At 39.4% G+C, this 21,377-nt stretch overlaps 1 protein-coding gene across 23 annotated transcripts in view; it reads right to left on the reverse strand.

Moving 5' to 3' along the window:
• Positions 1-21,377, reverse strand: part of MAPK10 (mitogen-activated protein kinase 10) — a 266,175-nt gene that overhangs the window by 99,065 nt on the left and 145,733 nt on the right. For 15 of the 23 annotated variants that reach the window (XR_012158459.1, XR_012158458.1, XR_012158454.1 and 12 more), the window contains 2 exons: positions 20,295-20,384; positions 14,056-14,225 (listed from right to left, as the gene is read on the reverse strand). Coding sequence is in view for 17 of the 23 variants with exons in the window: in XM_073340583.1 (XP_073196684.1) it covers positions 14,056-14,225; positions 20,295-20,384 (260 nt within the window). In the remaining 6 variants the exon portion in view is untranslated. The remainder of the gene's footprint in view (positions 1-14,055; positions 14,226-20,294; positions 20,385-21,377) is intronic. The other 8 variants (XM_073340591.1, XM_073340594.1, XM_073340592.1 and 5 more) reach the window with 1 other exon arrangement.

A 21,377-nucleotide genomic window follows, 5' to 3' on the forward strand; every position in this document is an offset into this window, starting at 1 on the left:
CCACCATCTTTGGCTGTATTATTGTTAAGGCTAAGATTTTGTCGTGCACATTTTTAGTAAAAAAGTTATGGATAGGTCACAGGCAATAAAGAAAAATTCACAGAAGCCCGTGACCTATCCGTGACTTTTACTAAAAATATGCATGACAAAATGGGGAGCTGCAGGGTCCCCCTGCCGCCCATGGCTTGCCCCCCCCTCCGTGGCTGGGAGCTCCTGTGGTAACCTCCCCCCGCCCATTGCAACTGGGAGCTCGGGGTCCCCACAGTTCCCAGCCACCATGGCTGGCGGGGGGAGCCTGCAGCTCCCAGGTGCTGTGGGCTCATGTCACAGATGTCTCTGGAAGTCACAGATTCTGTGATTTTTATGACCTTTGCAAAACAATTGTAGCCCTAATTATTGTCACTTACCCTGGCAGACTCAACAAAACAAAAATCTATTTACTGAGCCCCCAAATGAGCAGGCTGCAGTCTCCCTGCATTTCAACTAGGCTCTCAACATTGTGAATTATATTTAAAGCAGTTGTAATTTAGTTTACCAGAAAGACAATGGTAGATTTACCCCATCTGTTACTACATTGCCTTTGGAAAAACACTGATAACCTGAGAGCCCTAAAAGACCAAAACGTGCTTTCTTCGCTTTTACAAGGAGAAATGCTGTAACAGCTTTTCAGGGGCTCTGTTCTGAGTTGCCTATCTAGTTTTTCCACTTGAAAACTTAGGGACAGATCCTCAGCTGGTATAAGTTGTCGTAGCTCCATTAACTTCCATGGAGCTAAGACAATTTATACCAGTGAAGGTTCTGGCTTATAGATTAGCAGCAAGCCATATCTTTCCTGCCATGACTTGGGTATGCAGATAGCCCTCAATAGCCAGGAATCTGTGAATGAGGATGAGCGATATGAAAGACTGAAAAAAGTATATTTAACAAAAAAAATTCAAAAAACGCTGTTATTACTGTCAAACAACAGATATCTACATGCAACTGTATAATTACATGGCACTTTACAAAACATAGGAGCAGATTCAGATCTGATTTATACAGGTCTCAATCTCAAATCAGTCTACTGACGTCAAAGGTGTCAAAGGATTTATACCTGTGAAATTGATTCAGTATCTGGCTCACAAATGAGACATGAACCTTAGCCATCTTTAACATTCTATGAAAACTCTACGAAAAGTACCGTAGCATAAAATAACAATGTTGAGAAATTATAAATTGAAAATTCTTTCTGAAGTTTTGTCCAAGTATAGAGACGCTTCCTACAAGGAGACCTTTTCAGCACTGTAACACCTTTACCAGAATACTTCAGTCCTTTGCTAACTAGAGCGCATTGCTGAACAAAGATGGAGTTAAGCAAATGCTTCAATGCTTTGCTAAATGGTGCCATACTATGTGAATAAGACAGACTACACAAAAAGTTGGAAAAGACAAAACTAAATATGCATGGTCCTTTTCTGAAGAAATCATTATGTAAAAATATTATATCCAATGGAGATCTTTCAGCAATTCAATGTGAACAGATAGCTAGAGTCTTCTTAACCCAACCTTTGAAAATGAACTTACTCTACTAATGGGCAGGCAAAAAAAAAAACATACTGCACCATATGCCTCATACATAACTTGTCACATGCCTTGTGATATATCACAAACTCAGACTTCTGTTTTTGCTCAATTATTCGCCAATATTTTTGTCTCCAGGACATGAATTCATTAATATTAATAAACCAAAAAATATACTGATTTTTTCATAACTATTCTGTAGTTCTAGAGCAATATTATAGCTACTAAGTTAGGTCCACAATTCTTTCTACATCAAGTTTACACTTCTTGAGTGACAGCCTCATCCCCACAGCACCTATATACGGGGTAAAAAGGCTAGCCGCATAAAGGTATCTGTATCCAGCTGGCACAGGAAATGTGGAAGACGTCCATAAGACTATCTTCCAAGGAACCACTTTCAAGCCCTGATGCATCAGGCATGGTGGGACAGACCTATAGCATGCAGCACTGTGGAGATTTTGGGCAGTATTGTGGCCATACGGCAGGCTGGGGAGGCTGCCATAACTTAAGGGAGCCTAAGTTACACAGTGGAGCATCAGGAGGGCACAAAGATGGCTTAGAGCCACAGGATTCCCCTCACCTCCTTTTCCTTACTTTCAAGACACTTCACAAGTCCACCTTACCTACAGCTCTGATCTTCTTTCGGTCTGCTCCCTTGCCCATTTCTGCCAATTTCAATTTCTAAACAAAGGCTTCTGATCTTGATGCTATCTTTCTCTCTTACTTTCACGCATAACTTTGGCCCTTCTTCCCTTCTGTTCTCCATGCCTGGATCCTGCTTCCTCTCCAAGCATTCTCTCTTTCAACCTCCAGGTCTTCTTTTAAAATCCACTTCCTTCAGTGAGTTTTCCCACTGAGGAATTCTAATCCAGTTCTCAACATTTCTTCTCTTTCACCTTACTCTGTTCTGAAATGTCATCTGATCTTTCAAACTTCACTCCCAACTACTTGTTTCACATTTTTTTAAATTTGTTTTAACCTTCATCCCTTCTCTCCCTTCCTTTTTTGCCATCATATTGTGATGCTGCATCCCATATTCTTCATAAAAATATAGTTGTAATATGAATATAGCATAACTGAGATATGTTTTATGCAAGATGGGTCATGTGAGGTATCATTGGAAAGGTTATGATTTACTGAATATGATTATCCAATTTGCATGCATGTATCATTTCTGTATCCAAAGTTAGGAATATTGACTATGTAACAATTACAACTGTGTGTGTACTTGGGAAATGCCCACAAGACAGTAGGCAATCAGCCTGAATGGGCCATTAGGAAAGAGAATGGGTCTTTGAAGGTAATGATCTCTCATCTTCCTGGAGTTCCTTCCTGGGGACATTACAAATAAATCTTGTCTCATGGTTGCTTTAACACTGCAAGGTCATGTGATGATGTCACCTGGTACGGAGTACAACCTTGGACATTGCTGATATTTCTCCACTGGAAACAAAGGATTCTCACTTTATGTAAATCCTATTTAAGGCTGGGAAGTGAGTTAATCAGGGCTATTCTCCACTGCCGCCCTGCCCAAGGAGGAATACTGCTGAAAACTCCTGAAGAAACAAAGGAACTAAGCTGGGGAAAGGCAAGAGTTGAGTCCAGGCTGAAACAAGCGTCTAGGTTGTGAAGAGAAATAACTGGAAATCTGAGCGGCAGAAACTCTGCAGCCTGCCTAAAACAACATTTAGAGTGAGAAATTACTATTTGTAACCTGTTTCTTTTGTGTATCAAGTGTAGTTTGTGTGTTTTGTTTTATTTGCTCTGTAATCTGCTTTGTTCTGTTTGCTATCCCTTATAATCACTTAAAATTTAACTTTTGTAGGTAATATTTTTTTTTGTTTATTCCAAAACCCAGTTTGTGCAATTCATAACTGGGGGGGGGGGGGAAGAGCTGTGCATGGCTTTCTCCACATTGAGGGAGGGGAACATTTTTATCAGCTTATGCTATATAGATCTCTATACAGTGTGCACAGGAGCACTGGGCATTCCCCTAGCTGAGACCTCTCACAGAGAGCTGATCGCAGACTCTGTGACTCTACAGCTGAGTGTGTCCCTACCTGTGTGTGTGTGTATGCTGGAAGGGGACTTGAGAGCCTGACACAGCAATACAGAGTTGGGGGGACCCAGGCTGGTAGCACCCCAGGAAGGGGGGGTCTAACCCACCACGCATATTTCCTGTGTTTGATTAATTTAGGATGTAAGGTCTCTGGGAGAAGAACGACTTCCTTTCGTTTTCTATAAAGCACTGTGCAAACTTAGATATAACCTAATATATAAATATTAGAAAATAAATAAGCAATACAGTCTGATGATGAAAGCCACATTTCTTTTATGATTTACTAGCATTTATTTTTCCATTTCTGATTCAATTGCTTCTTTGTTTTGCTGTTTGTCTATTTCTCTGCTTCCCATCCCCTGTCTCTTCCATATGATAACAGTCATTATTTTACTGCAGTAGAGACCCTGTTGTGCTCAGCAAGAGCTGGCACTGGAATTCTAACAAGAGGAAACAGAAGTTTGTGGATCGGTTAATCTAATGGCAAACAAACAACAATCAAGAGAACAGCTATAACATTACCACTGACTCAGGAATATTCCCTTCATTGAGCTACAAAAGTAAAGAATATCAGATACCCCCAAAGCTGTGAATTCCCGCTCAGTTCCAAAAACAAAAAATAAAAAAAAATCTACATATACTGTTTATATATCAGACAATTCACATGACTTATTTCAGGAAAGGTATTTGAATGTTATTTTGACAGAAGACCATGTTCATATCATCTATCTTTTATGGCAGGAAATTAGAGAAAAAGAGAAGGGGAGGGGGTGGAATGGTGTGGTGGGGGGGAGAGGGAGAGCGAGAGAGCGAGAGATTCCTAGCTAGTAATATACAAAATAATAGTAGCGATTTACGTGGAAACCGTAATTTCCCATGCCAACAGTATTTGGATCTGTCAGACAGAACCTGACCATTGTAAATATGAATGGGCAGACAGACTGTGATGCAAAAGCAAGGGTAGGTAATGACCAGAAGAAACTTGTGTGATGTGACGTCATCACAGAGAGAGTTGATTCATAGATTCATAGATATTTAGGTCAGAAGGGACCATTATGATCATCTAGTCTGACCTCCTGCACAATGCAGGCCACAGAACTTCACCCACCACTCCTAAAAAAGACCTCACACCTATATCTGTGCTATTGAAGTCCTCAAATTGTAGTTTGAAGACCTCAAGGAGCAGAGAATCCTCCAGCAAGTGACCCATGCCCCATGCTACAGAGGAAGGCGAAAAACCTCCAGGGCCTTCCAATCTGCCCTGGAGGAAAATTCCTTCCCGACCCCAAATATGGCGATCAGCTAAACCCTGAGCATATGGGCAAGATTCATCAGCCAGATACTACAGAAAATTCTTTCCCGGGTAACTTGGATCTTACCCCATCTAAAAACCCATCACAGGCCATTGGGCCTATTTACCATGAATATTTAATTACCAAAACCATGTTATCCCATCATACCATCTCCTCCATAAACTTATCGAGTTTAATCTTAAAGCAAGGTAGATCTTTTGCCCCCACTACTTCCCTCGGAAGGCTATTCCAAAACTTCACTCCTCTGATGGTTAGAAACCTTCGTCTAATTTCTAATCTAAATTTCCTAGTGGCCAGTTTATATCCATTTGTTCTTGTGTCCACATTGGTACTGAGTTTAAATAATTCCTCTCCCTCTCTGGTATTTATCCCTCTGATATATTTATAGAGAGCAATCATATCTCCCCTCAACCTTCTTTTAGTTAGGCTAAACAAGCCAAGCTCCCTGAGTCTCCTTTCATAAGACAAGTTTTCCATTCCTCGGATCATCCTAGTAGCCCTTCTCTGTACCTGTTCCAGTTTGAATTCATCCTTCTTAAACATGGGAGACCAGAACTGCACACAGTATTCCAGGTGAGGTCTCACCAGTGCCTTATATAACGGTACTAAAACCTCCTTATCCCTACTGGAAATACCTCTCCTGATGCATCCCAAGACGACATTAGCTTTTTTCACAGCCATATCACATTGGCAGCTCATAGTCAACCTATGATCAACCAATACTCCAAGGTCCTTTTCCTCCTCCGTTACTTCTAGTTGATGCGTCCCTAGCTTATAACTAAAATTCTTGTTATTAATCCCTAAATGCATGACCTTACACTTCTCACTATTAAATTTCATCCTATTCCTATTACTCCAGTTTACAAGGTCATCCAGATCCTCCTGTAGGGTATCCCTGTCCTTCTCTAAATTAGCAATACCTCCCAGCTTTGTATCATCTGCAAACTTTATTAGCACACTCCCACTTTTTGTGCCCAGGTCAGTAATAAAAAGATTAAATAAGATTGGTCCCAAAACTGATCCTTGAGGAACTCCACTGGTAACCTCCCTCCAACTTGACAGTTCACCTTTCAGTAGGACCCGTTGTAGTCTCCCCTTTAACCAATTCCCTATCCACCTTTCAATTTTCCTATTGATGCCCATCTTATCCAATTTAACTAATAATTCCCCATGTGGCACAGTATCAAACGCCTTACTAAAATCTAAATAAATTAGATCCACTGCGTTTCCTTTATCTAAAAAATCTGTTACTCTCTCAAAGAAGGAAATCAGGTTGGTTTGGCACGATCTACCTTTTGTAAAACCATGTTGTATTTTGTCCCATTTACCATTGACTTCAATGTCCTTAACTACCTTCTCCTTCAAAATTTTTTCCAAGACCTTGCATACTACAGATGTCAAACTAACAGGCCTATAATTACTTGGATCACTTTTTTTCCCTTTCTTAAAAATAGGAACTATGTTAGCAATTCTCCAATCATATGGTACAACCCCTGAATTTACAGATTCATTAAAAATTCTTGCTAATGGGCTTGCAATTTCTTGTGCCAATTCTTTTAATATTCTTGGATGAAGATTATCTGGGCCCCCCGATTTAGCCCCATTAAGCTGTTTGAGTTTCGCTTCTACCTCAGATATGGTGATGTCTACCTCCATATCCTCATTCCCATTTATCATGCTACCATTATCCCTAAGATCCTCTTTAGTCTTATTAAAGACTGAGGCAAAGTATTTGTTTAGATATTGGGCCATGCCTAGATTATCCTTGACCTCCACTCCATCCTCAGTTTTTAGCGGTCCCACTTCTTCTTTCTTTGTTTTCTTCCTATTTATATGACTATAGAACCTTTTATTATTGGTTTTAATTCCCTTTGCAAGGTCCAACTCTACTTGACTTTTAGCCTGTCTCACTTTATCCCTACATATTCTAACCTCAATAAGGTAGCTTTCCTTACTGATCCCTCCCTTCTTCCACTCCCTATATGCTTTCTGCTTTTTCTTAATTACCTCTCTAAGATGCTTGCTCATCCAGCTTGGTCTACAACTCCTGCCTATGAATTTTTTCCCCTTTCTTGGGATGCAGGCTTCCGATAGCTTCTGCAGCTTTAATTTAAAATAATCCCAGGCCTCCTCTACCTTTAAACCCATAAATTCTTCAGTCCAATCCACTTCCCTAACTAATTTCCTTAATTTTTGAAAGTCAGCCCTTTTGAAATCAAAAACCCTAGTTGCAGATTTATTTTTGTTAATCCTTCCATTCAGTTTGAACTGAATTAGCTCATGATCACTTGAGCCAAGATTATCCCCTACAACCAGTTGAAAAGGAGAGCACTGGCCCCTTTCCACAGGGCCTGCCCTGAAGAGCTTTTAGCTTTAGCTTAGGGTAAAATCCCGAATCCATAAAAAACAATAGCAAAACTCTTGTTGATTTCAGTGAGGCCAGGATTTCACCCCTGGAATGCAGGGGCAAGTTTGAATTCAATCAGGAAATCACTGAGATTTGTGGACAATAGTCAGACTTGAACCGAGCCTTTTCTCAAACCCAAACTTGCCTGCTACTCAACTATAACAGAAAACAATGGCAACTTCAGAAAGGAGGACAATCAAAGGATCATTTAAAAGAGAAGGGAGCTGTGGAGATCAATGCCAATTAGGTAGGCCTTGTGTACACATAGAGGTTGAACTGATTGAACTAAATCAGTTTGGAAACTGACTTAATTAAATCTGGCTTAATTAAATTAAAACTCTATAGTGTGGACACTCAAAGCAGTGTGAGAATGCCTTACACTGATATAGCTAAATCAATACAGGACACCCTTAAACCAATGTAAATGTCCACACAAGGGGGTTGTACCAATTTACTTTGTTTCTAAACCAATGTAGTTAAATTGTATGTTTAGACAAGGCCTCAGAGAGGAAATGGGAGCACACTGGTACCTACAATAGCTACTACAATGGCGGGAGCCTTATCAGATCCTCATAAAGAGACAAGCAGAATGTGAAAACACCAGAGATCCAACACCCAGAGAGGGCATGTTACACTGTAGCAGGCTTTATTACATCTTGTCATGGTTCCAGAATCCAAATTCTCTCTCTCCCAGATTTCTGCATACTAACAAAGGAATATGAAATACGAGAAGATAAACATGAAATATGTAGCAACTTCCTTCATACCAGAAGCCACTCAGGTTACAAGGGGGCATTATAAAAATGTAAGGAATCATTTTTGTCAAATAATTACATGTCAGTCTGTCTTTTTTTATTGCTTTAAGCTTTAAAGGGAAAAAAAGGAAGATACTGACAATAACTCTTGCTCAAACTTCACATATTTCAAGTCCCTATTTAATTTAGAAATGCGTCTTCATCCTGTCTCAGGTGTCTCCAGGCACTACAGGTGGATACATGTTAACGTATTCAGCCTTTTTCTCCCCATATTTCAAGATATTAATAAAGGGAAGAAGTTACAAGAAGCAAAGCAGAGGTGAAATATAAGCCCTTTACTCTTATGCAGACCTCCAAGCCCATTCTGGAGCTTCCTTTCCTCTCCGCTTTGCACAAGAGCTTAACATTATGGCAGCACACCCTCTAAGTAAACAGGGCTGAAGGTAGCTCCCTCTGGAATCCAGCCAAGCTGCTGGAGGGAGAAGAATCCCAGGGCATTCTTTCCTCTTCTCCCACCCAAGTGGCTGAGCAAATTGCCTCTGCAGTCCAACCAGGAGAAAGGCTGCAATTATCACATCTTAAGAAAGATCTTCTGCCCCGTCTGGTGAAACACAGTTACATAAACATTCCTTAAAGACCCAGGGCCAAATCCTGAGTATTTGTGACCCCTAATGAAGTTAGTGGCAGTAACGGGTGCATAGCACCTCAGGATGCAGCAGTCATCAATACAGATTCCAAATGTGTTTATGAAATTTGATATTGTTTCCTTGGGAAACCAATCACAGACATAACAACGGAAAGTCAGAGTTACTGTTCCAGATGTAAATCAGAGGGTAATCATTTCATCTGGTCAAGAGCTAAATGAAAACGTACAATTAAATATGGAAGAGATTGTTTAGCGTAAGTAGCTAGCACATATGGTAAGGGTCCATTCAAAGTAAAGTGGCCTGTTAAACCAAGTCAAAGCATGGAAACAGCAATGGGTACTCAGTCGGCTCCCCAATATGCCAACCTCTTCATGGGCTACCTTGGAGAAAAATTTCTGGACAAATGACCATGATATATTGGAGATAAATCCATGATATTTTCATCCTCTGCACAGATAGTTTAAATTCCTTCATAGATTTCCACCACTACTTCAACAACCACCACTCATCCATTAAACTCTCACTGGAATACTCCCACACTAGCATCAACTCCTTGGACACCATGATCAGCTTCATCAATGGAACTCTACAGACAACCATATACAAGAAACCCATGGATCACCACACCTTCTTTCATAGATCCAGTAACCACTCAAAACACACCAAGATATCTGTTATCTACAGCCAGGCACTCAGGTACCACAAAATATTCTTCGAGGAGAAAGTCCGGAATATACACCTTAACACACTCAAAACTACCTTCAAACAAGGACTCTACCAAAAAAGTAGATTGCGTCATGGAACAAGCCACCCGAATACCTTGAAAAAACCTTCTTCAATACAGAAATAAAACCCCTCTGACCACACACCCCAGTTGTCACCTACCACCTCACACTGGAACCCATATGGTATCAACAAACAACTACAACCCGTATTTGATGAGGAACCCATCCTGAAATAAGTCTTCCCTGAACCCCCACTTACGGCCTTCAGACAATTCCCCAAACCTCCCCAACCTCTCCAGGCTCATGATCAGAAGCAAGCTCACCAGAGACCAGGATACAGTAACTCAAAGCTACACCAGACCCTGCCAGAACAAGAGATGCAAAACCTGCAGACATATCACAACATGTGGTGTACTTCATCCAATTCACCAAATGCCCCAACAACAATTATGTGGGTGAAACCATGCAATCACTACGCTCTCAAATGAACTCACACAGGAAAATGATAAATGTGATGATGGGAGTTCCTTTCCCAGGCCTGAAGAAGAACTCTGTGTGGCTCTAAAAGCTTCTCTCTCTTACCAACAGAAGTTAATCCAATAAAAGGTATTACCTCACCCATCTTTTCTCCATAATAAAAACTGGCATTTACTGTATATATCGTGCCCTTCTTCCAAAGCACCTTACAGATTGATTTCTCTAAAGGGAACACTTCAACCACTACTGAAATGCAGCTATTTCTGGGGTAGAAGGTGTAGGCACATAGCAACATAAGTAATAGCTTAGGATAGAAAATGAAGACTAGAAGCCATTTGAAAGGATACAAACTAGAGAGAAAAATTTTAGGTAGACAGAATGATTGCCCAGTGGAATTTTGTCCACAAAAAGATTGCAAGATTTGGTTCTACAGGATTACCTAACTGGAATGGAATTGCCATCACATAGGTGCATTTGCTCAGTTCTGAGTCACATGAAAGAACGTCACTGAATAAATTATCAATAAGCTTCCTGGAAAAATTGCATTTCAAATTCTAAGTAGGCCTGAGATACTTGATCATCTGAGACTTGCGACTGCAGCACATCATGGTGTACGTTTTTAAAATTCCTCTGAGTAGGTTGCGTCACTCTGTGCTTTTCTTTTCTTAGGTTGTTATTCTGCAGTTATCATTTCCAAATCTGAAATAACTGATTACACATGGTGTAAAATTACAGTTTAGTCTTTTTGTTCGGAAAGAAATGTTTTCTCTCTTCCCCATCCCAGGAAAGTTAGTGTTACATCCTTGGGACCAGATATTCAGGTTAATTTCTGTGGAGGTATGCCAAATGACACCAGTTGGGGACCTCGTCCTCTATGTACAATTATTGAAACAGAGGACGATAACTTTTCCTCAGGCTGCTGCATAAGTCAACTAAAACAACGTTACCTTTAATGGGAAGCCACGCTGAGGGACTAGAAATCAGCTTCTAACAGCTCCTACACACCAGTTCTCAGTTAGATGAGTGAGTGAAACATGAGTAGGTAAGCCAATGATATTCTTTTGTATACTAGCTACAAGCCACAGAGGATCTACTCTTCTCTGTCTGACCTCTGCTAGTCCACACCCTTGATATGCCCTATTCTTCCCCATATACCAGTGGTGGGCTGTGGCTGGTACAGGCGATGGATACACTGACGGAGGGGAAATTGTCTGCTGGCCACCTGCAGACACTCAGGCCATCTGACATAAATTATTATTTATGATTTATAATGCAGTTGAGTCTAGAAGTCTCAGTCATAGACCAGGAACCATTGCCCTAGGTGCTGTAAAAATAGAACAAAGGAACAGTCCCTCCCTGTAAGAGCTTAAGTGTCCTGTGCAGACTGAAGAATCTAGCCGATATGCTCCCCAGCAATGCCAAAGCTTATGAGCTCAATATGATGGTTGAGATAACACAACAAAATGTTTCAGCGTTGCCAGTGGTATTATTTATGTACACATGCACCACTAGAGGATGCTACAGACCCCCCTAAACAAACATACCATTCATACAAACATACACTGCCATTTAATCAGCTAATCTTTTTCACAGACACATCGGTGGCAGGGACAAGGAGCAAAACCCTGCTCATAAACAAGTGTTCTGCCTCTGCACTTACAAAAACCTCCACATGAACTCAGACTAGCAGAAACCCTTATGGTATGAAAAAAAGAAGGAATTAACTTCAGGGTAACCAGATAATATTGAACTGAACATTTCACATCAACACATCTCAATAGGGCATTTGTCTTGAAACATTTATAATTGTTCCACATGGGTGCAATGGGGGTTGAAAACACTTCATATGGTAGGGTCTCTCTCTCTCTCTCTCTTTTTTTTTTAAAACAAAAAAACCTTGGGCAACCTTTATCCTCCCAGGAGCCAATCAGAATTGTGACCAAACCTTCCATTGAGTGCTAGGTGTGGGGCCTGGCTGATTTACCAGGCAGTGCTCTTAAGACCCAATAGGGCATGAATTTGCTCCAGCACAATTTCTTTGGGGGTTGCAGGGGTGAGAAAGAACAGCTAAATACAGTACATCTTCTAGAATCAGAGAATTCAGAGATTAAAAAGATCACTCAGTCCATCTCTTTGTCAACGTAAGGAAAAACCCTTCAAGTCCATGTTCTCATGTTTTGGCCAATCGAGGCTTAAAAGTTCCAAGTAACGAGGCTTCCACCACTTCTTTTGGGAGATTATTCCACAATCTAATACATCTCACTGACAGGAAAGTTGTTAGCCTACATTTTCCTTTTCTTAATTCAGTTGCTTTTAGATATATCCACATGCATCACACAAAATATTGTATTTCTGCCTTTGGTGTTTACAACCTTCAAATATCTGTAGGCTTTTAACATATCTCCCCATTTGTTTTCTCATAGCCAAGTTACAGATACCTTTTAGAATGTGTCTTTGTAAATAAATCACTTCATCCTACCCTACCAATGATTCATCTTCCTTTGCACCTAACAGTTTGTCAATATCCTTATGGTAAACTAGAGGCTAAAACTCAACACAATATTTCAGGTTCTGTATAGAAATGAATCTTATCTTCCTAATCCATGATGTGCTATCTTTACATCTGCAGCCCAAAACTGCACTGGTCTTTTTGCAGTCTTATCCTATTATTCATTTATTCCAGGGGATTTGTATTAGCTTACACTTTGTTTGTTGGGTGGTATTTGGTTTTTGTTTGTTTGTTTGGGTTGGTTTCTTTTTGCTTAAGGCATTCAGATTTTTGGCCTGTCAAATCTCAGCATGAAATATAAATATCACAGGATGTTATTGATTCTGTTTAGATGCCTTTAGCTTTATCTGTTCTTTGTTGCTCATAATTGAACTTTACAGCAAATCAGTTATGCATAGGCATAGGAAAATTTGATTTGAGGGGAGGAAGGAGTTTCACAGCAATACAGGGTGCGAAGTAGGAAGAGAAGACAAGAGCTTAATGCTAGGTAGTGAAGGAAAAACATCCTGGGAAAACAAACAAAAGCATTTAATACATACATTATATTTCTTTCTAAAATCTGACTGTAAACAAAATTGAAAAAATTGTATGATAAAAACAATAAATAAATTCTCAATTTGATGCCATGAAGCAGATTTGAAAATTACACAGTTTGATCGGTGGAAGTGGCATAGGTTCTGTAAGTGATGCAGACTTGGAAGGGGTTGAAGGTACAGATGCCATTCTTCACTGCTAATTTTTAGTGTCCATGCTGAGCAATCTATAGAATTGCACTTGCCTTTGTGTTAGAGAAAGTTAGTGTTTCTGCCATTCCATCTCATGGTAAGGTAGCATTACATTAAATTCACAATACTGCAGTGTTAAAGAAGACAGACAGAAAAGGACATCTATGATAAAGTAGTTGGGGGGAAAAGAACTATTTGCTGTCTAAAACAAATATGCTGAGTGCCACGGAGCAGGGGTTCACACTATAAACCATTGGTAGGCAAAAGGAAAGGACCATCTCTAAAACTGCAGAAACAAATGTAAAATAAAATGTCACATAAGCTTTAAATGGGATTACTTAAATGATTATTTACTCTGTGAATTCTATTAACTGTATATATTATATAATATCAGCTATTACATTTCTGTCATTCATTTGGATTATGTATACATTGCATTGAAATGTCACTTAAAATAAAGGAAAACATTATCTGTCATGTAGATATGTGAAAGCTTCAAGATGCTATGGGATGTGAATTCTTTCTAAATAGGTCTCAATGACTTTTATTGTGCCAGGAGTAGAAATTACAGGGTCTGTTTGATATATAATTTCCACTTCTACTGCAAATAAGGGCTATAGCTGTCAATTATTGTAAGATCTGTCTCCCACTTTCTTGCTAGTTAATATTTGCTATGTGGAGAAACAAACCCAATGCTACCATTCACAACAGCAAGAACATTTATTAGCAGAACACTAGGCTCTTTTTATCAAAGGATGTCTGCTGCTTAACTGTTATTTTTACAATCTTAGACAATGTTTGGAACTAGCAAACTCTAAAGAAAGGCAGAAGGCATATCCCATTTAAAAGCATAAATAAAAGAAACTGAAGAGACTTACCAAACTATTCCCTGAGCCCCAGAGCCAATAGGTTTTAAGTTCTGGTAGCGCTTGAGAACGGTGAAGGTCGAGTCACCTACTTCCACGCTGTAGAACTGGTTGTCAACTTTGCTTTTGCTCATGTTGTAATGTTTGGCAATATATGACACATCCACTTGTTTTCCAAATCCCTGTCATGGAGATGAGGAGTTGACAAAAAGACAAAACCAAGACCAGTAAACCATCAGCATAACAAAGAAAGAGAGCCTAGTTTTCAAATATGTATCGCTATCTTTTTATGCTCATTGTCAGAGACTTGTACACTGTCAGACAATTTCTCAAAGGCTTTCAAATACAACAGTAAACTCTCCTTCACCTAGGAAACTTCCATTGCAAATCCATGAATCCTCATCTAGCCAGTGTCTGTAGAACAGAAATTCCCAGCCATTGGTATATGCATGCCATTACTGGTACTTCAGGCCTTTTGCAGGAAGGTTCTATATGGTGCTCTTGAAGCGTTTTGGTCTGACTTTCCTCTCACACTGCAATAAACCAGGCGTAGCTGAGAACTCCTTTAACATCAGTGGACTTAAATCAATGTAAAATGGTGCAAATGACATGGGAATTAAACTCTTAACTTTTTAAACTGTAAACTGTAGCAGTTGCCTGAAAAAATAAAGGGCGGGTGGGGGTACTACTACTGCAGAGCATCAGGGCAAAGCCACAAATCATTTCAGATAAGCACAAAAACAAGCCACAATTATTGGACTGATCCTGCCTGAGAGATTCTGAGCAGTTCTCATTGAGCATGGCAGTGCACAGCCCTTCTTTGATTTAGATCCTTGTCTCAGACTGCACTAAGTGAAAATTATTAGTAGACATTCTGCCAAGGAGGAGGATTCTGGCACTATGACTGAATTTTAAAATGATGGGGCAAATCTTAGACACCCATCAATTTTAGCTCTGTCCTTCCTCAAGCAAAAGTTTCACTGAAATAAAACTGAACCAGAGTAAAAGCAGAGTAAGCACTTCAGGATTTGGTCCTGCAACAACAACAGGTAACTTTCAGAGGGGTACAAAAGCCTCTGAAAAGCAATACAAAGTATTTTATCATAAATACACGAACATCTCCATGTATAACTAAGAACAGTAGCAAATACCAGCCAGTTTCATATCCCTAGTGGTCAGTAAGAAAATAGGAGGGTAATCTGATATGGGATTTATAAGACCCCTCCAATCACATAATGACGTCTTCTGACATCCTCGGCAAATGCCATCTTTTTGACCCTTTGATGATTTGAACATAACGTATTTATTTTCCATTTTATCACTCCAGCACATAAATCTTTCAACTGAAAAAAACAAAGACTCTTAAAGCCTATGATTAAAACTTGGTATATGCCTGGATTTTTCATGCACTGAATGCAAGACCCCAACTGAGTACTGTGTCCTAACTGTATTCTTTGTATTCTACACACTACAGCAAAAACTCTAGATTTGAAAAAATGTGAAAGTACAGGTTCATATAGGTATGAATAACTTTAATTCAGTTTCCCCTGTATTAATTAGTAAATGATCTGGGTGATTTCCCCCCCCAAAAAAGTCACAGGGACCGATCTCATCAGCTTCTGAGCAAATAGTCAATTGTCCTGAAATATAAAGGGTGGCTGCTATCAGCTCTTTGTGCTTTTTACAGCACCTAGCACAACAGGGCCACAATCCTGATGGAAGCTTCTGGTATTAACTTCATTTACATTAGTATAATAATAGTAAACAAACAATAGGTTTAGTGGACTGAATAATAGATGGGGATTCTTTTGGGATTAAAATCACTGCAAAAAAGTTAGTAATGTAAGGCCCCATCTTGCAAGATGCTGAGCATCTTTAATGCTCATTGACTTCAATGGGAACCAAAGGTGCTCCATATCTTGCAGGATGGAGGGTTAAGTAGCTGATAGTACATGTGTGGAAGTCAATGAAAGTTTCTCTATTGCCCTCAATGAGCATAGGAACCTGCCCCAAGTCTGCGTCTTCCACTGTCTATACGCCACCCTCCCTCGTTTTCCATCATTAATTCCTTTAAATCCATCTTTAGTTAGAGAAATCCCTTTCACTTATTCTATTATTAAAAACAATAGATCATAATATATTCAGTTACATAATCAAAACTTTGCTGTCACAATCAACTGTGATACATGGCCATAGAATTCAAACAGTGTGATTTTGATGGGTTGGGGCAAGGAGAAGAGCTCATTGGGAGGATTTTTTTATTTGCTTGCTTGTTTTTAAATGACTTAATGCCAATACTCCATAAAGTGAGTGTTACAATTCAAAAACTGACCTTGTCAAGATCATCTCTTCTTGGTTTTGCCTTAGAATGCTTAATATTCTGTCAATTTTCTCATGAGAACAACCACTCCACTGGATAGCACTGTTTAATTACAACTAGCTCATTTAGATAATTTGTTTGAAATATTCTGATTAACATGGCTGTTCATTCAGGCAGTAAACATCATTTTCAGAGAAGCAATTAAAATATTACAGTTCGTTATGAGCCCGACAGTGCAAGGATTTTTTTTTTTTTTAGAAACACAAAAAAATAAGAGTTTTATGGACTCTGACACAGTGCCAAATTCAAGCTTCAAAACAAAGTCCTGAATGACTCAAAAATACGTTTGCAGAAACAGCCTACTTCTGAATTGCACTGTGAAAGTTAAGCCTTGAACAGTCTTCCATTTTCTGCAGAGAAATATTCACATGGTTTGCTCAGTCCTGCATACCAGAACTGGAAGTGAGAGGCAAGTACCTCTAAGTAGTCGAACAGATTGCAATGTGGTTTATTCCATTATCATTTTCTGTACAGTGAGGACAAAGTTCACATTGCAAGCCTCCTACTCTCAACCCAGCATTAGTTATTGCACCAGAATACTAGTCACATTCTTTAGTGCTATAAATATATTGATAAAGAAGGTGAGACAGTTTTGGTTTGGTTTGGACAATCTAATGATACCAACTATTGTCCTCGCATTCACTGATGACATGATGCACATGGGTGGATATCCAGGGTGGGGAAAAAACATTGATGCAATATTAATTAAGTTCAAAAAAATCAAGATGTTTAGAGCTTAAGTGTCAAATACTGTGTTGACATGCATCCTATGCAATTCCTTTTATAAGTCAGTGCACAATTAACCTTCATCAGTGTTCACTGTAGGCCTAAGCAGACTCACAAAAATAGTTAACAGCCTAGTCAGCAAGTTTGTCATTCGTCCACACATATATTCTCTCAAAATACTAGAAATAAATTTAAGTCCATGACAGGTTCCCAACCAAAAAAATTAGAGAACCTACTATCGGGGTGCATGGGCAAGATCATGATTAATACCTAGTGATTTCTGACCGTGAAGCAGAGTTGCTTTCATATCTTAACAACATACATTTCATTTAAAAACACAATTAAAGTTTATGCTGAGCCAAATTCTCATTTGAGCTATTTCTTTCACACCAGGCCCCACTCAAAATTGGGTTTACTTGGGATTTAAGCAATTTATAGAACTTGTGTGGGTCTTTTACAGAGGAATAAGTTTCATCCTGAAACAGTAAAAAGAACAGGAGTACTTGTGGCACCTTAGAGACTAACAAATTTATTTGAGCAAAAGCTTTTGTGGGCTACAGCCCACTTCATCGGATGCATAGAATGGAACATATAGTAAGACGAGATATATATATATATATATATATATATATATATATACACACATATAGAGAACACGAAAAGGTGGCAGTTGCCTACCAACTCTAAGAGGCTAATAACATGGCTCCTACGCTCAATCCTGAAACAGTGTCGCCGATGTCAACAAAGCTTTTGGTGAAGCTGAAGTAAGCTTGCAGCAAATCTGGACCACATTATAGTTTTGGGGTTCCAAATTAATTGTACAATTCAGGTGGCACAAAACTAAATAAAAAAGTATTCCCTCTTCCCCCTTTGAACAAAAGCCACTTTAGTTTCACACATTTCTGTCATTCACTATTAGAACTAGATGATTACTGCCAAACAATACAAAAAAGTGCCTGGATAATTGCTTGGATTTTAATATGAATTCAGTTTGGGTATGCTTGTGCTTGCTTGCTACATACATTTGTGTGATTAAGTTTTACTGCATGAGCATTCATGGGAACTGAATACTCAACTCGCATGTGTAAGCATTCATGCAGCATTTTCTTTTTCCAGTCAACTTCTGAAAACTTAATCAATTTTGGAAAAGTTAGTGAGTACTACAAGAAAAAAACCCTAGTCATCATTCATTTTATTGAACTAAGTGACAAAAGGGGGGGGTAAGAACAGGGAAAAACCAAAAGTTTCAAAATTCAGTTTACTGAAAAAATATTTTGAAAAAAAAAGTATTCAATTTTGAACTTTGCAAAATAGAAACGATGTCAAATTTTCATTTTTATTTTATTTATTTGCAAACTTATTTCTTCATTTTTTGATCAGCTCTAGACATCAGAGCTATGGAGATTTACACCAGTGGAGGATATGGCTCATTATGTCTGGCAAGGGAAGAGATACACCTACAATTTGCTTAATGCCAAAACCACGGAAATAGAGCTGTAAAGACTCCATCAGCAGAAGGGTTGGAGAATGAATTTGCTGTGGGCATTGCCAAATCGTAGCACATTAGAAAACACATTATTGGCTCTTATGGAACAATTAAACGAAAAAATCTGATAAAACTCAACCAGCAATTGCTGCTTGACACTCAACTTTGACTAGCTAAATTATTGTTTTTCAACATGGAGGGCAAAACAGAAGGAAGTACAATAGTAAACAGAACCAGATTTATGATTCTCAGAAAGAGTCTTCTCTCGCCTTTGCAGATGAAAAGACCAGAGAACTTTATTCTCATATTATGTAATTCCACTGCTTTCTTTGCCTATTTTCCACTGTAAAAACTCTATGGTTGTCCATAAACAGGTGCAGTTTTATTTTGACTGTTTTTATGGACACTTTTTACCCATATCCCATGATTGGCAATCCTAATATATCACAAATACTTACAGTTCAATATCTTAAATATGTCTTTCCAGGTACTTTATACCTCCTTCAGCTTGCCGGGCTCAGCATTTCCCCCTCTGGCGATGTGTGGGTGGGTTTGGGGGGGGGACACACAGAAAGACCTGGAGTAAATCAGCCCCACTCCAGAGAGTTTGTATTCCTCACTCAGGTTTTATTTTCCAATATTTACAAAGTGGGCCTGAGGGTAGGCCCAAGCAGTACTCTTCAGTCAAAACAAAAAAACCCTTGCAACAAAGTAATAGAAAACCTTTCCCTGCCCCACTCTGGGGTGCTGTCTTATTATGCCGGCCTCTGGATGCCAGTCCTTCCCCAGAGTCCCTCCCTCCTTCTCTCATGAGAAGATGGGTTTTTCAAAGGTCAGAAGTTGCCCTTAATTGGATTCAAGTGTACTTAGCTGATCTGAGGTAGCTCCTTTTCAACTCATAGGGAAAAGGACCTTTAGCATTCTTGGGCTACCACACCTGCCTTCCACCACTCTCTGGTCTGAATGTGTCACAATATATACCTATATATATATATGTATATAAAGTACTGTCATTCTATTAGTGGGCCTGACCCAAAGCTCAGTGAAAGTCAATGGAATGACTCCCATTGACTTCTATGAGTTTTGAATCAAGACCAGTATGCTAGCTACTTTGTTGAGGGCCAGACTGGTGCTGACCCTATCCTGGATGTGTGGGGCATATAGAGGGAAAGAGAATGGGATGGAAGCCCCTGCGCAGTCAACCTAGCACTAGTGATGTCCTTCCAATGGTGGCCATAGCCCCACATCTCTCTATCTCATCCAGAAGAGAGTGACCAGCCTCGTGAACAGCATATGTTGCAGGTGGCAGAACTCCTGCTCCAGAGTGTGCTACCATAGATCCAAAAGAGCAACTGCCACTTATTCAGATAGAATCCCTCCAGGGATTCAGGTGTGTGCAACGCCTCCTCACCCCTTACCTCAAACACAGGCAATGTCTTATACCCACCATCTGGTCCCCAAAGTCAAAAGGAAAGAGTTGTTCACATAAACAGGCTCAATCATGACATCCATAGAGTTTTTTCACAAATTGCCAAAGTGGAAATAAGGGCTTGATCCTGCAAATTCCGACTCTCCTGAGCAACCTTACCAAGTCAAAGATTTTATTCATGTAATAGCTACATGCATAAATAAGGCACAAAGAAAGCAAAACAGACCCACCTCTGACAAGCCAAGTATTCTTTGCCTTCTTGTCGAGTTTGTTTCTATTGATAATTTTTTGAAACCCTTGTCATAGTGTCCCTTCCTCATCTGTGTGGGCAGATAACACAACACAATTGCCATCATTTAGGATTCTGACCTATGGAATGCTTCCCCTACTCAGCCATGGGGCTCAACTGTTCCTTTATGTCCAGTCATTTCATTTTTATGTCCCTTCCCTTGGATCTCTTTCCTTGAGCACACTCTCTTTCATCATCATCCTTTTCCAAATGGTCCCCAGGCCAGTTCTTCCTGATTTATGTCTAAAGAGACTTTAATCTTTTCATGTTCACGAACAAACACATTCCTATATGCTGTTTTATTCTATATTCTTTTGGCCCTTTCTTTAATGCCAACAACGCCTAGCATTTGGTTATTTCACAGCATTTCAGAATCCTCACATCTTTTCATCCCCTCTAATGGTGTCAGCTGCTTTAATATTTTAATGGATAACTGCATTTGTAGGATAGTTGAGCTTTTATCCTTCTCAGACTCCTAGAAACAGTGAGTGCTACAAGCAAGCGTGTACTCAGAACCTTACAAGGACTTATTCAAACGTCTGTCCTACATATGGGTTCAAAGTAAAATTTGTGCTAACACTGGAGGCGATGATTAGAAATGCGACAGCAGTGAGAGATCATGAATCTCCTCATTTCACCTAAAGGGCTGTGAGACTATGATCAGAAGGATATAGCACAAGCAAAAGTGATTAAAAAGTAGTTTGCAAGCAGGTCAGATTGGATGTAAATCTTGGCTAAATATTGAATCAGACACACAAAAAGCCATCTAGGCTGTAATTCTGCAAGGAACAATACAGGAATTCTAAGATTAACATGTGTTTACTTAAATCACTGGTTATTCTGAAATATGAATTTGGGCTGACCAAATGCATACTGGAACCACAGAGAAGCCAATGAATCATCATATCACACCATCATGTATTCTGTGTATGCAACATATAAATTAAAGATTATTTATATCCCTCTTACTTTACAGTCAGGTGTCAACTATATCTAAGGCTCACAGGTAGCCATAACCCCCACT

Source organism: Lepidochelys kempii, chromosome 4 (genome assembly GCF_965140265.1).
Source record: "Lepidochelys kempii isolate rLepKem1 chromosome 4, rLepKem1.hap2, whole genome shotgun sequence".
Taxonomy (NCBI): Eukaryota; Metazoa; Chordata; order Testudines; family Cheloniidae; genus Lepidochelys; species Lepidochelys kempii.